At 42.9% G+C, this 13,417-nt stretch overlaps 1 protein-coding gene across 4 annotated transcripts in view; it reads right to left on the bottom strand.

Annotated features, from left to right (window-relative positions):
* LOC139416602 (vitamin D3 receptor A) overlaps nt 1–13,417 on the bottom strand; it is an 88,547-nt gene that overhangs the window by 23,657 nt on the left and 51,473 nt on the right. For all 4 annotated transcript variants that reach the window (XM_071165468.1, XM_071165467.1, XM_071165465.1 and 1 more), the window contains one exon: nt 8,358–8,488. In XM_071165468.1, coding sequence (XP_071021569.1) covers nt 8,358–8,488 — 131 coding nt within the window. The remainder of the gene's footprint in view (nt 1–8,357; nt 8,489–13,417) is intronic.

Raw genomic sequence — 13,417 nt, forward strand, 5'->3', positions numbered from 1 at the left:
AGGTCAGTACAGGTGCATCAAAGCTGGGACCGAGAGACTGAAAAACAGCTTCTATCTCAAGGCCATCAGACTGTTAAACAGCCACAACTAACATTGAGTGGCTGCTGCCAACACACTGACTCAACTCCAGCCACTTTAATAATGGGAATGGATGGGAAATGATGTAAAATATATCACTAGCCACTTTAAACAATGCTACCTAATATAATGTTTACATACCCTACATTATTCATCTCATATGTATACGTATATACTGCACTCTATATTATCTACTGCATCTTTATGTAATACATGTATCACTAGCCACTTTAACTATGCCACTTTGTTTACATACTCATCTCATATGTATATACTGTACTCAATACCATCTACTGTATCTTGCCTATGCCGCTCTGTACCATCACTCATTCATATATCTTTATGTACATATTATTTATCCCCTTACACTTGTGTCTATAAGGTAGTAGTTTTGGAATTGTTAGCTAGATTGCTTGTTGGTTATTACTGCATTGTCGGAACTAGAAGCACAAGCATTTCGCTACACTCGCATTAACATCTGCTAGCCATGTGTATGTGACAAATAAAATTTGATTTGATTTCGGTTAATGCGTTCAATATATTATTAGTCTTTTACCGTTGTCATTGTCAGAGTGAACACGTTGTTCGAGGACCGCACAACCTAGGCTACACTTGTGAGGAGCAAGTTGGTTTATTTCATTCCATTTAGGAGTTGTCAATATAGTCAGACTTTTGTTTGTGGTGCTCCTGTCAATGTTGAGTAAGGACACGCAGCGGATTATGCATAGAAGTATGCCCAGGCTACCTGGCTTGCGCACAAATGTGTGCCCATTTGGGGATCTGATATCTGAAATATCTTACCAGCTCTCTTGGTAACCACTCGGTGTGAAAGGAGAAAAAGGTATTGCTCTTATCTGGTGGACACGTCATAAAATAGGCCTACCTGATTACTTCTTATCCCTGGCACAAATAGCCTATGTCTAGAGCTCACTGGGCAGGAAACTGAGGGCCCAGAATATTTTATACAAATGTTGCAAGTTTGCTCGTGCCAGCTTCAGGCCAGACCCAAGTTCTATGTTTCAGGCCATGTGTAGCTAATGTTTTTACCAGGATATTTTCTACCTGCAGGTTGCAAGGTTAATTATTGTTGGCTTTATGTAGGCTATTTTAACATAGTTGGCAATGACAATATAAGTTATTTTATTAAAACACATAGGGTGTGTCTATATAGGGAACAATAACGTTTAAAAATGTAAATCAAGCGATTGGTCGAAAGAACAAACTACTCTAGGTTGCCCAGGATATAGACAGTGTATACATACAGTGCCTTGATAGAGTATTCGGCCCCCTTGAACTTTGCGACCTTTTGCCACATTTCAGGCTTCAAACATAAAGATATAAAACTGTATTTTTTTGTGAAGAATCAACAACAAGTGGGACACAATCATGAAGTGGAATGACATTTATTGGATATTTCAAACTTTTTTAACAAATCAAAAACTGAAAAATTGGGCGTGCAAAATTATTCAGCCCCCTTAAGTTAATACTTTGTAGCGCCACCTTTTGCTGCGATTACAGCTGTAAGTCGCTTGGGGTATGTCTCTATCAGTTTTGCACATCGAGAGACTGACATTTTTTCCCATTCCTCCTTGCAAAACAGCTCGAGCTCAGTGAGGTTGGATGGAGAGCATTTGTGAACAGCAGTTTTCAGTTCTTTCCACAGATTCTCGATTGGATTCAGGTCTGGACTTTGACTTGGCCATTCTAACACCTGGATATGTTTATTTTTGAACCATTCCATTGTAGATTTTGCTTTATGTTTTAAATCATTGTCTTGTTGGAAGACAAATCTCAGTCCCAGTCTCAGGTCTTTTGCAGGTCTTTTGGCTCCATCCATCTTTCCATCAATTTTAACCATCTTCCCTGTCCCTGCTGAAGAAAAGCAGGCCCAAACCATGATGCTGCCACCACCATGTTTGACAGTGGGGATGGTGTGTTCAGCTGTGTTGCTTTTACGCCAAACATAACGTTTTGCATTGTTGCCAAAAAGTTCAATTTTGGTTTCATCTGACCAGAGCACCTTCTTCCATATGTTTGGTGTGTCTCCCAGGTGGCTTGTGGCAAACATTAAACAACACTTTTTATGGATATCTTTAAGAAATGGCTTTCTTCTTGCCACTCTTCCATAAAGGCCAGATTTGTGCAATATACGACTGATTGTTGTCCTATGGACAGTCTCCCACCTCAGCTGTAGATCTCTGCAGTTCATGCAGAGTGATCATGGGCCTCTTGGCTGCATCTCTGATCAGTCTTCTCATTGTATGAGCTGAAAGTTTAGAGGGACGGCCAGGTCTTGGTAGATTTGCAGTGGTCTGATACTCCTTCCATTTCAATATTATCGCTTGCACAGTGCTCCTTGGGATGTTTAAAGCTTGGGAAATCTTTTTGTATCCAAATCCGGCTTTAAACTTCTTCACAACAGTATCTCGGACCTGCCTGGTGTGTTCCTTGTTCTTCATGATGCTCTCTGCGCTTTTAACGGACCTCTGAGACTATCACAGTGCAGGTGCATTTATACGGAGACTTGATTACACACAGGTGGATTGTATTTATCATCATTAGTCATTTAGGTCAACATTGGATCATTCAGAGATCCTCACTGAACTTCTGGAGAGAGTTTGCTGCACTGAAAGTAAAGGGGCTGAATAATTTTGCACGCCCAATTTTTCAGTTTTTGATTTGTTAAAAAAGTTTGAAATATCCAATAAATGTCGTTCCACTTCATGATTGTGTCCCACTTGTTGTTGATTCTTCACAAAAAAATACAGTTTTCTATCTTTATGTTTGAAGCCTGAAATGTGGCAAAAGGTCGCAAAGTTCAAGGGGGCCGAATACTTTCGCAAGGCACTGTATATAGTCAGGGACAGCTTTACTACACACTAGTAAATAAATAGAAACTAAACTAAAAGCTCATTTTAGTTTCAATGATGAAACAAATAATCAGACAGACTAACTGCTAAATAACTGTAAATAACTAGCAATAAAAAGCTAAAATCCTTTCCTGAATGTGAATAGGGCTGAGAAATGTCAGGGACCTCATGATATCACTATACTTAGGTGCCGATATATATATTGCGATTCTCACGATTCTATGTGGATTGCGATTCAATACTGTTATTTTATTGCGATTCTGCTGCTCTTGAACTACTTGTTACTTTAATTTCTTATCCGTATTTTTTAAAGCTGCATTGTTGGTTAGGAGCTCGTAAATAAGCATTTCACTGTATGGTTGTATTCGATGCATGTGACTAATAACATTTTATTTGATGTTCCAAACACCATATGTGTGCTGCACATGGACAAGATACAACATGAGAAAATGAGTCTCTCAGTCACGGAAATAAAAGTGCTGAAAACAAATTGGCTCTCTATGAAGGAAAAATATGGGAGTTTTGTTGCAGGTACAGCCAACTAGCGCAAAAACTATCGACCCCCCCCATCACAAAATGGGAATCATCTTCATGGCAGGGCAATCTTGTCATGCCTGATGTTGCCTGTTTCACACATGGACAGATCGAATTCCTACTAAATCAAGTTTGTCTGCCATTAACAGCAGCTGTGGTCAAATACATTATGTTTATCACTTGCCAATAGTCTTCACTGAACAGCAGATTGAAGGAAACGTACATGATGTAGGTGATAAAACCAAAACACTTTAGGAGCTGACTAACCACAACCAGGCATCTGGTTTGTGTTATATGCTAGCTTTTGGACTAGTCCACTGCGGCTAAACATTTTATTTATTCTATTGCCATATTTAAGGATTATCAACAATGGCAAAAACATACAGTAACACTGTTCAGAACTAGAGTTGGACCAGCTTTACTCTATGATAGAATCTTATTTTACTACTGCTGCCTGGCTGACATCAGGCCAGAATGGGACACCGAGTAGCCCACCTAGCATGGCATAGTCAGAAGGACCACTGCCGCAGCCAGGCAAGCGTGTGGTAATTTCCCAGAGTTCACCAGCAATAGTCTGCTGTGCTGTCTGGATAGTATTTCACAGTGCCTTTTTGTTTGGATGGCACAGCGGTAAAGTGTGAGACAGCGGAGGCCAGAAAATCGAGCTGTTTACCACAAAATTGTTCACATTTATTCATTAGCCTCATGCCTGGATCGACATGGCAGATGACTGAGCTGCAGGGTGAGAGAGAAGATTAAGAAAGAACAAAAGAAGGAGAGAGGTGAGAGAAAGAGGAGATAGTAAGGAGAGTGAAAGAAAGGAGAGGAGTGTGAAAGACAGGAGAGGAAGAAGAGAAAGGAGAAGGCAAGAGAGAAAGAGAAAAAGAAAGGAGAAGGAGAGAAAGGAGAGAGAAAGAAGGCAAGAGAGAAAGATGAGAAGAGAGCAAAGAGAGAGCAGAGAGAAAGGAGGGAGAGGAGAGAAGGCGAGAGAAATGGGAGAAGTAGAGCGAGAAAGAGGAAGGAGCGGGAGAAAGAACGAGCGAATGAGGAGAGAAAGAAGTATAAATAGGAGAAATAAAAGGAGAGAGGAAAGGAGAGCAAAGGAGTAAGAGAGCAGAGAGGGAGAAGGATATAGGAGGGAAAAGGAGATCAAGAGTAGAGAGAAAGGTGAAAGGAGAGTGAAAGAGAAGGACAGCAGAGAGAAAGAGGGGGAGAAAGAGGAGAGAAGGCAAGAGAGACTTGGTCAGAGTGAGGGAAGCAGCAACGATGTGAATTTGTAAGCGACTTTATTAACAGAGCTGATAAAGTGCAAGGGAGAGACGCTCTAGCAGGTGTAGGAGGGGCCTTGTGGTGTGAGTAATGTGAGCAAGTGATACAGGAGCAAGGATGAGGGAGAGAGAGACAGCAACCAACCAAACTTGCGCTAGTGTACTAACTTCTAGTTTGTCACAGCTAGTGTATTTATCATTCAATATGATTATGTGGTACCTGTTTTGACTGCATCAAACTGAGAGAAGCTAGCTAGCTAGGCTAACTAAGGCATCATGTGCTTTCTCCCTGTCCTACAGATCCAAATAACACCTCTATTCAAATTATTAAGTAGCAGCGTACCTGTTGGCTCTTGGTTGTTGTAGCATATCCTTCATTTGAATTCCATTTTCCATTGATTAGATAATCTTGCAACTTGCTTTGCCACATAGGGAGGCTCTATGACTGTAGTTTCGCTTTGACTTGTGAGTGGCCAACAACAAGCCACTGCATAGGATATGGCGACATTCAGTTAACGTTTTATCCACAACTCTGTCCATCGCCATTGTAATCTGTGAAGCCAAAATGTTCCCAAACAGAAGATTTAAACTATTTTCTCAGGGCGCGGATATCAACTCTAGGGTGTTAATACTCTGGGTCAGGATATTGTTAATATCACCACAACTACTACAATCCCTCTATTACTCAGAGAAAGTAAGGTAGGAGGCACCTCCATGCAGAATGAGCACAGAGGCGCTATTCCTGGCAACCCTGCAGCTTAAGGGAGCATGAGTAATTGTGTACTGCTCACTGATTTGGCAGGCTGCGCCGAGTGGGCAGGCCTGCTCTGTTGTCTTGGCACTAACACTAACAACTGCGGACAATGTGGCTGGATCCTCAGCATGGCAGCAGCGCTGTGAAGAAGCAACAAAAAATCTTTAGGGGCGAGGCTCGGATTGACCAATTACAGTGTTAAGACTACACCCACGGGTCATCAATGTCAACCGTCATTAACACACACAAAAACCTGATTTATTAATGTGTACATACAGTGCTAAATGAGACACATACCGTAACTGTAGCAGTCCAAAAAAGAGGACCAACAGGCAACATTTAAAGAAGATCAACATTTTAACACTTTAAATAACCGCCTCAGATTGTATCCACATCAAGCTTAGCACAGCTCGACAATTGCTCAGTCACCATGCTCATCCAATCGCAAGTCTCATTCTGTGCCAGACCTCTGCCTGAAATGTTTCATACCACATAGTTTTTTTACATGAGTGAGGTCCACATGACTGGGGCATGCAGCGCCAGGCAGCTCCCTCCTCATCCATGACCCCATGGCCTGAAGCTATAGCACTTGTGCAGACATAGAGGCCATTTTAGTGGTTTGAATCCTCTTTATTTTCCAGGGGGCTCATTTAGGCTTGTGACTGTTTGCAGGCTAGGCTACAGGGCAGCAGCACCACTCTGTATCGGACCATTGTGTAACGGGCAGGAGAAAGAGTATCATTGTTGGACTGGTCTTTATTTCTCTCCCACTCTTTCCCCTTCTCTCTTTGTCACTTCAAAATGCACAACTTGTCTATTTCCATAACCATGCGGATTTGTTGGTGTTCCGGCACAGTAAAGTGGAGGGTATTTCATAAAGCAGGATTAATATGACTTAGCCAGTAAATTTGTCTAAATATTCTGAAACCACCACATATTTTCTAATACAGTACAGAATGTAAAACAGTACAGCCCTGGTCTATTTTCTGGCTGAATGCAACCCAAATGTGACCGACCGCCTTGATTCAATCTTGTGTAGCAAAATTATAAAGTGTTTTTACATTGGATAAAAGCAGAGCTACAAAATGGTAAATCATACAATATATTTGAGGAACAATGGATAAGTAATTCTGCTTTGAAAGTTGCTAAACTTGTATCTTCACTTTTGAGAAAATGACCTTTGAACGTTTTGGTACCAACTGGAGAGCTCTTCTTTGTCTACACCCATTCACCATCATTCACACCCTCTTAAGCTTTAGCCTGACCCATCTTTAAGGGTTGACACAAGCGTTCTGTACTAACAGCAGCAGTCAAGCACCCAAGCTAATTGGCTAATGACTTCCAGACACAAATGAGAGAACAGCTCACTTAACATTACTCACCCTAGCAGAGCTAGGCTGTTTTTATGTTATCCAGAGCGTTGGTGGCTGCAAATGTGCTGTCAGAGCGCACACTGGACACTATTTGATGAGGTGATCCGAGCATTCTGACCTCACAACGGCAGTCAAGCACCCAAGCTAACTGGCTAACATTGGCTACTTTGCTAGCTACTTCCAGACACAAATGAGAGAACACCCCACTCTGACCACTTTACTTGCCCTAGCAGAGCTGGTTAGGCTGTTTTCATGTTATCCAGAGCGTTGGTGACTAACTGTGCTGCTGCCAACAATTTAATTATTATTTTTTGCTGGACGCTTACTGACACCAGTCATATTCAACGAGTGTTGAGCGTTCATAAATTCATCAGTTATTCTGCGCTCTGGCACAGTCAAGACGAGAGTGCTCTGAAATCAAAGTAGATGGCAAGACTGAATTTACAAAAGCACCTGAAATCGTTACTTGCATAGTGGAGTATTTTGTCAAGACATATAGCTAGCTAGGTAAACAATTAACCATAATCCCAACTCATGACGTTACTACCCTGCATGAATCTGCAAGTAGCTAACAAACCAGGTTCAGTGTTAGCTAGCCAACATTAGGCTATAACTAGCCAAGCAAAATGGCTCAGATACGAATAACAAGATCATACACGTAACGTTAGCTAGCGAGTCAGCTAACAGTACACTTTAACTTGAAAGAAAATTCTGTCAAAATTTGAAATGTCTAAAATCTGAAAATGTAGCTAGCTAGACTATCATGGATGGACGCCTCTTCCTGTTACAGATTCCAAGGTTGCCCTTAGTTTGAAGATGTAATCCGGAGACAGGTGTTCTTCATCTCCTTAGCTATCATAAACTAATTCCACTGATTTCAAAATTCGGTCCTCCAGAAAATGGAGAGCAACACTTATGCAGTTCTACTATGTAAACTTTTTAAAAATTAAAACCAGCGTTAGACATGATTACCTACACATACTGACCAGCTCAAATAGACAGAAGCGTGCTATATGGCAGACCAATCCGAACTCATCTCTCGGCATGTCCAGTCCACTCATTATCTCAGCCAATCATGGCTAGCGGGAAGGTTACTTCCTTTTTCTGTGGCTAAACCAACTAGGCTTGTAATTAAGTCATTTTATTCATATTTACTGATGGCATACAAGTTCGTTATTAAGGCACATGAAAGTTCACATGTTCCATGTTCCGTGTGAAGTAGTGACCCGCGACATACGCCTAGTTTCCTGAAACAGGTCAAAAATACAGATATCTAAAACATAAAGAGCATGTCCAGGCAACAATGACTATGCATGAATGTACAGTAAAACAGATTCTACTAACATTTTGTACAGTACACTGTACTGCTTTTTTACATTAGGCCTATATGATGTAGTCTTTAGCCAGCATGAGCCTAGCACTTAAAGTGCTGAAGTTACTGTATTTATGACCATTTAGCAATCAGTCTCTGAGCACTCACACTCCTTCATCATGCCGATGTCCACGCAGCGTTTGAGCCGGCAGGCCTGGCAGTGCCGCCGGTTGTCCTTGGTGATGGTGCAGCTGCCGTTGAAGGGGCAGGTGAAACTGGCCTTACGCTTCATGCTGCGTCTGGTGGGGACAGCGAGACAGAGATATTGAAACCTGGCTCACTGACACGTTCAAATATACACAGAGACATTAAAAACACTGGATTTCTTTTGCAAAATGGAGGCAGATGGGATTATTACTAAACTGGATTACATTTGCAGATACACAAACGGAATAAGAAAGACACACTACCCCTCTCACAGAAAAAACATATCATGAGCAGTCACGCAGCGTGCCCTAAATAAATGTTCCTTTTGTTCGATAAAGTCTCTTTATATCCGAAAACCTACATTTTGTTCGCGTGTTTTCTTCAGTAATCCACAGGCACAAACGCAGTCACAACAGGCAGACCATAAATCCAAATTGTATCCGTAAAGTTCATAGAAACATGTAAAACAATGTTTATATTCAATCCTCAGGTTGTTTTTAGCCTAAATAATCTATAATATTTCAACCGGACAATAACGTTGTCAATATAAAAGGTAAACAAGAAAGGCACTCTCTCTGGTTGCGCACATGAAAAAGCTCTGACACTGCAGGGTCCACTCATTCAGACTGCTCTTACTCCCTCATGTTTCAGAATACAAGCCTGAAACTATTTATAAAGACTGTTGACATCTAGTGGAAGGCATAGGAACTGCAATTTGAGTCCTAAGTCAATGGATACTGTAATGGCATAGAATATAAAACTACAACAATAAAAAACTCTACTTCCTGAATGATTCCAAGAACACAGGATGAGATGTTACTATCCTTTGTGCAAGCACTTCCAAGAGTTAATGAACAGTGAGCCTGGTGAAATTTGGGGAGCGCATCATCAGTAGTGTACCTTTGGTTCCTAGGGTGTTTCGGCCTTTCACACTATACACCCTCCCCAAAGGCGGCCAGCGACAGGGTGATCAATCCTACGCTTGCGTCCCATTCCCAATTAGTCATAGGAGTTGCCTTGTTGATGATAGCCAACATCCCATGGGACTATGCATGGCAGGGGCATCCTCCTCCCTGAGTCAAGCATTGTTGACCGCATACCTCCTGGCCCTCTCACTTCGGGGCCCAGCTGGGGTCTTTCCTCTTCATCCAGAGCCACTGACTGCTGCCTTCTGCCGCCTCCGATACAGCTTTGATTGCCGAACGCTGGCTCTGGCCCTTAATTCCAAGGTCTCTAAGCAGTCTGGTTGTAGATGTTGCCACAAAACCTCTGCAGCCCACCTCCACTGGTCGGACTTCTGTGTTCCAGCCTTGATGCCGTGCTTCGGCAGCTAGATCGGCATAGCGCAGATGCTTTCGCTCATAAGCCTCATCTACTGAGTCCTCCCAGGGTACTGTGAGCTCAATGATGAAGACCTTCTTGAGTGAACGGGACCAGAGCACCATGTCAGGTCTTAGGGTGGTGGTTGCGATCTCCGGAGGAAACACAAGTTGCCGGTCATTGTCAGCTAGCATTTTCCAGTCGCGGGCCAAGCGCAGCTGGTCTCGCTCTAATGGTGTCGAGCCGCGCTTCGGTGGTTTAGCCCCTTCGCGGACAAAGTTTGTCCGTAAGGGGTGTGATGCTGCTGGGGGTGGTAGGGAGTTGGTGGCAGCTCGCTTGTCCTCCAGGGCGGACGCAAGGTTTTTAAGGACTTGGTTGTGACGCCAAGTGTAGCGTCCTTGAGTGAGGCTTGTTTTACACCCTGTGAGAATGTGCCTGAGGTTGGCTGGCATGGAACAGAAGGCACAGTCCGGATCTTCACCATACCATTGGTGAAGATTAACTGGTGTTGGAAGGACGTCATATGTTGCTCTGATGGAGAAGCTCAACCGCCTCGCTTCCATGGCCCACAGATCCTTCCAGCTTATCTTCCTCTTCTCCACACTGTCCCATCGAGTCCACTGTCCCTGTTTGGAAAGAGAGACTGCCTTGGCCCACCTTGCAGCCTCCTCCTGATGGCGTACTTCCTGCACTACCATCTTCCGCCGCTCTGGTGCAGTGGCCTTACTCCAAGCAGCACGGCTAGTTAGCCCAAGGCCTCCTCTCCCTTGCTGAACATGACCCACAATGTCAGCATGTCTGAGGGCTGCTGTTGCCTCCTGGACTGCTTTTCCTGGCCTCCATTTGCGCCCAGTTGCCAAGGTCGGCGCGTTGTTGCTCACCACTGGGTCTCGAGATTCATTCAGTGTCATCTGGAGCCTGGTTTTTGAACACTTGAATTCCTCTGTTAGACTGGTGAGGGGCAGCTTGAGGACACCATCTCCATAGAGGCCTATGGTGGTAAGGCATCGTGGAACTCCGAGCCACTTCTTTAAGTAGCCTGTGACTCCTCTTTCCATCTTCTCCACTGTTGAGATTGGAACCTCATACACTGCTAAGGGCCACAACACCCGGGGTAGGAGACCAAACTGCAGACACCAGGCCTTTAACTTTCCAGGTAGCTGGGTGTTGTCGATGGACTGTAGGCTACTACTGATGTCTTTGCGCAGCTGTTGCACCTGGTCTTTGTCCTTCAGGCTTGCATCATACCACCTTCCAAGGCTTTTTACCGGCTGCTCAGACACTGTTGGGATTTGGTCATCTCCGATGATGAATTTCAGGTCAGAGAGTACTCCCTTCACAATCGAGATGCTGCATGACTTGGATGGTTTAATCTTCATACGGGCCCAGCTGATGTTCTCCTCAAATTTTCTGAGCAGTCTCCTGGTGCATGGGACAGTGGTGGTCAATATTGTAATGTCGTCCATGTAGGCTCTGAGTGGAGGGAGGCGGAAACCAGAGTCGACTCGCTGTCCACCAGCAACCCATTTTGAGGATCTGATGATAACCTCCATTGCCATTATGAATGCCAACGGAGAAATGGTACATCCCGCCATTATACCTACATTCAGGCACTGCCATGAGGTGGTGAACTCTGAGGTGGTGAAGCAGAACTGCAGATCCTGGAAGTACGACTTCACCAGGGTTGTGATGGTGTCCGGTATGTGGAAAAATCTGAAGGCAGACCACAGGACCACAGACCAATGGATTTCTCTCAGGTTTTCGCCTGCCAAATCAGTTCTGTTATACTCACAGACATTATTTTAACAGTTTTGGAAACTTTAGAGAGTTTTCTATCCAAATCCACTAATTATATGCATATCCTATGTTCTGGGCCTGAGTAGAAGGCAGTTTAATTTGGGCATGCTTTTCATCCAAAATTCCAAATGCTGCCCCCTACCCTAGAGAAGTTAAAAACACATTCTTTTTTCAATGACGGCCTAGGAACGGTGGGTTAACTGCCTCGTTCAGGGGCAGAACGACAGATTTGTACCTTGTCAAGGGATTCAAACTGGCAAACTTACAGTTAACTAGTCCAATGCTCTAACCACCTGCCTTTCATTGCACTCCATGAGGAGACTGCCTGTTACGCGAATGCAGTAAGCCAAGGTAAGTTGCTAGCTAGCATTAAACGTATCTTATAAAAAAACAATCAATCATAATCACTAGTTAACTACACATGGTTGATGATATTACTAGTTTATCTAGCGTGTCCTGAGTTGCATGTAATCGATGCGGTGCGTATCGTTGCTCCAATGTGAACCTAACCATAAACATCAATTCCTTTCTTAAAATCAATACACAGAAGTATATATTTTTAAACCTGCATATTTAGCTAAAAGAAATCCAGGTTAGCAGGCAATATTAATCAGGTGAAATTGTGTCACTTCTCTTGCGTTCATTGCACGCAGAGTCAGTGTATATGCAACAGTTTGGGCCGCCGAATTTGCCAGAATTTTTACGTAATTATGACATAACATTGAAGGTTGTGCATTGTAACAGGAATATTTAGACTTATGGATGCCACCCGCTAGATAAAATACGTAACGGTTCCGTATTTCACAGAAAGAATAAAAGTCTTGTTTTTGAGACGATAGTTTCTGGAATCGACCATATTAATGACCTAAGGCTCGTATTTCTGTGTGTTATCATGTTATAACTAAGTCTATGATTTGATAGAGCAGTCTGACTGAGAGATGGTAGGCAGCAGCAGGCTCGTAAGCATTCATTCAAACAGCACTTTCCTGTGTTTGCCAGCAGCAGTTTATGACTATCAACTCCCGAGATTAGGTTTGTGTAACCGATGCGAAATGGCTAGCTAGTTAGCGGGGTGCGCACTAATAGCATTTCAAACGTCACTCACTGAGACTTGGAGTGGTTGTTCCCCTTACAGAGGGGCCGCAACTTTTGTGGATGGGTAACGCTGCTTCGAGGGTGGCTATTGTCGTTGTGTTCCTGACTTGAGCCCAGGTAGGAAGCTATACTGTTACACGGGCAATACTAAAGTGCCTATAAGAACATCCAATAGTCAAAGGTTAATGAAATACAAATGGTATAGAGAGAAATAGTCCTATAATTCCTATAATAACGACAACCTAAAACTTCTTACCTGGGAATATTGAAGACTCATATGTTCTCATGTTCTGTGCAAGGAACTTAAACGTTAGCTTTCTTACATGGCACATATTGCACTTTTACTTTCTTCTCCAACACTTTGTTTTTACATTATTTAAACCAAATTGAACATGTTCAACTATTTATTTGAGGCAAAATTGATTTTATTTATGTATTATATTAAGTTAAAATAAGTGTTCATTCAGTATTGTTGTAATTGTCATTATTACAAATAAATAAATACAAATCGGCAGATTTAATCGGTATTGGCTTTTTTTGGTCATCCAATAATCGGTATCGGCGTTGAAAAATCATAAATCTACTTTGAAGGATTTTTTTTCTTTTTCATACAGCCTCCCATTTACAACAAGCCACACACACACACACACACACACACACACACACACACACACACACACACACACACACACACACACACACACACACACACACACACACACACACACACACACACACACACACACACACACACACACACACACACACACACACACACACACACACAGGTAGATAGATACACACACAAA

Source organism: Oncorhynchus clarkii, chromosome 9 (genome assembly GCF_045791955.1).
Source record: "Oncorhynchus clarkii lewisi isolate Uvic-CL-2024 chromosome 9, UVic_Ocla_1.0, whole genome shotgun sequence".
NCBI lineage: Eukaryota > Metazoa > Chordata > Actinopteri > Salmoniformes > Salmonidae > Oncorhynchus > Oncorhynchus clarkii.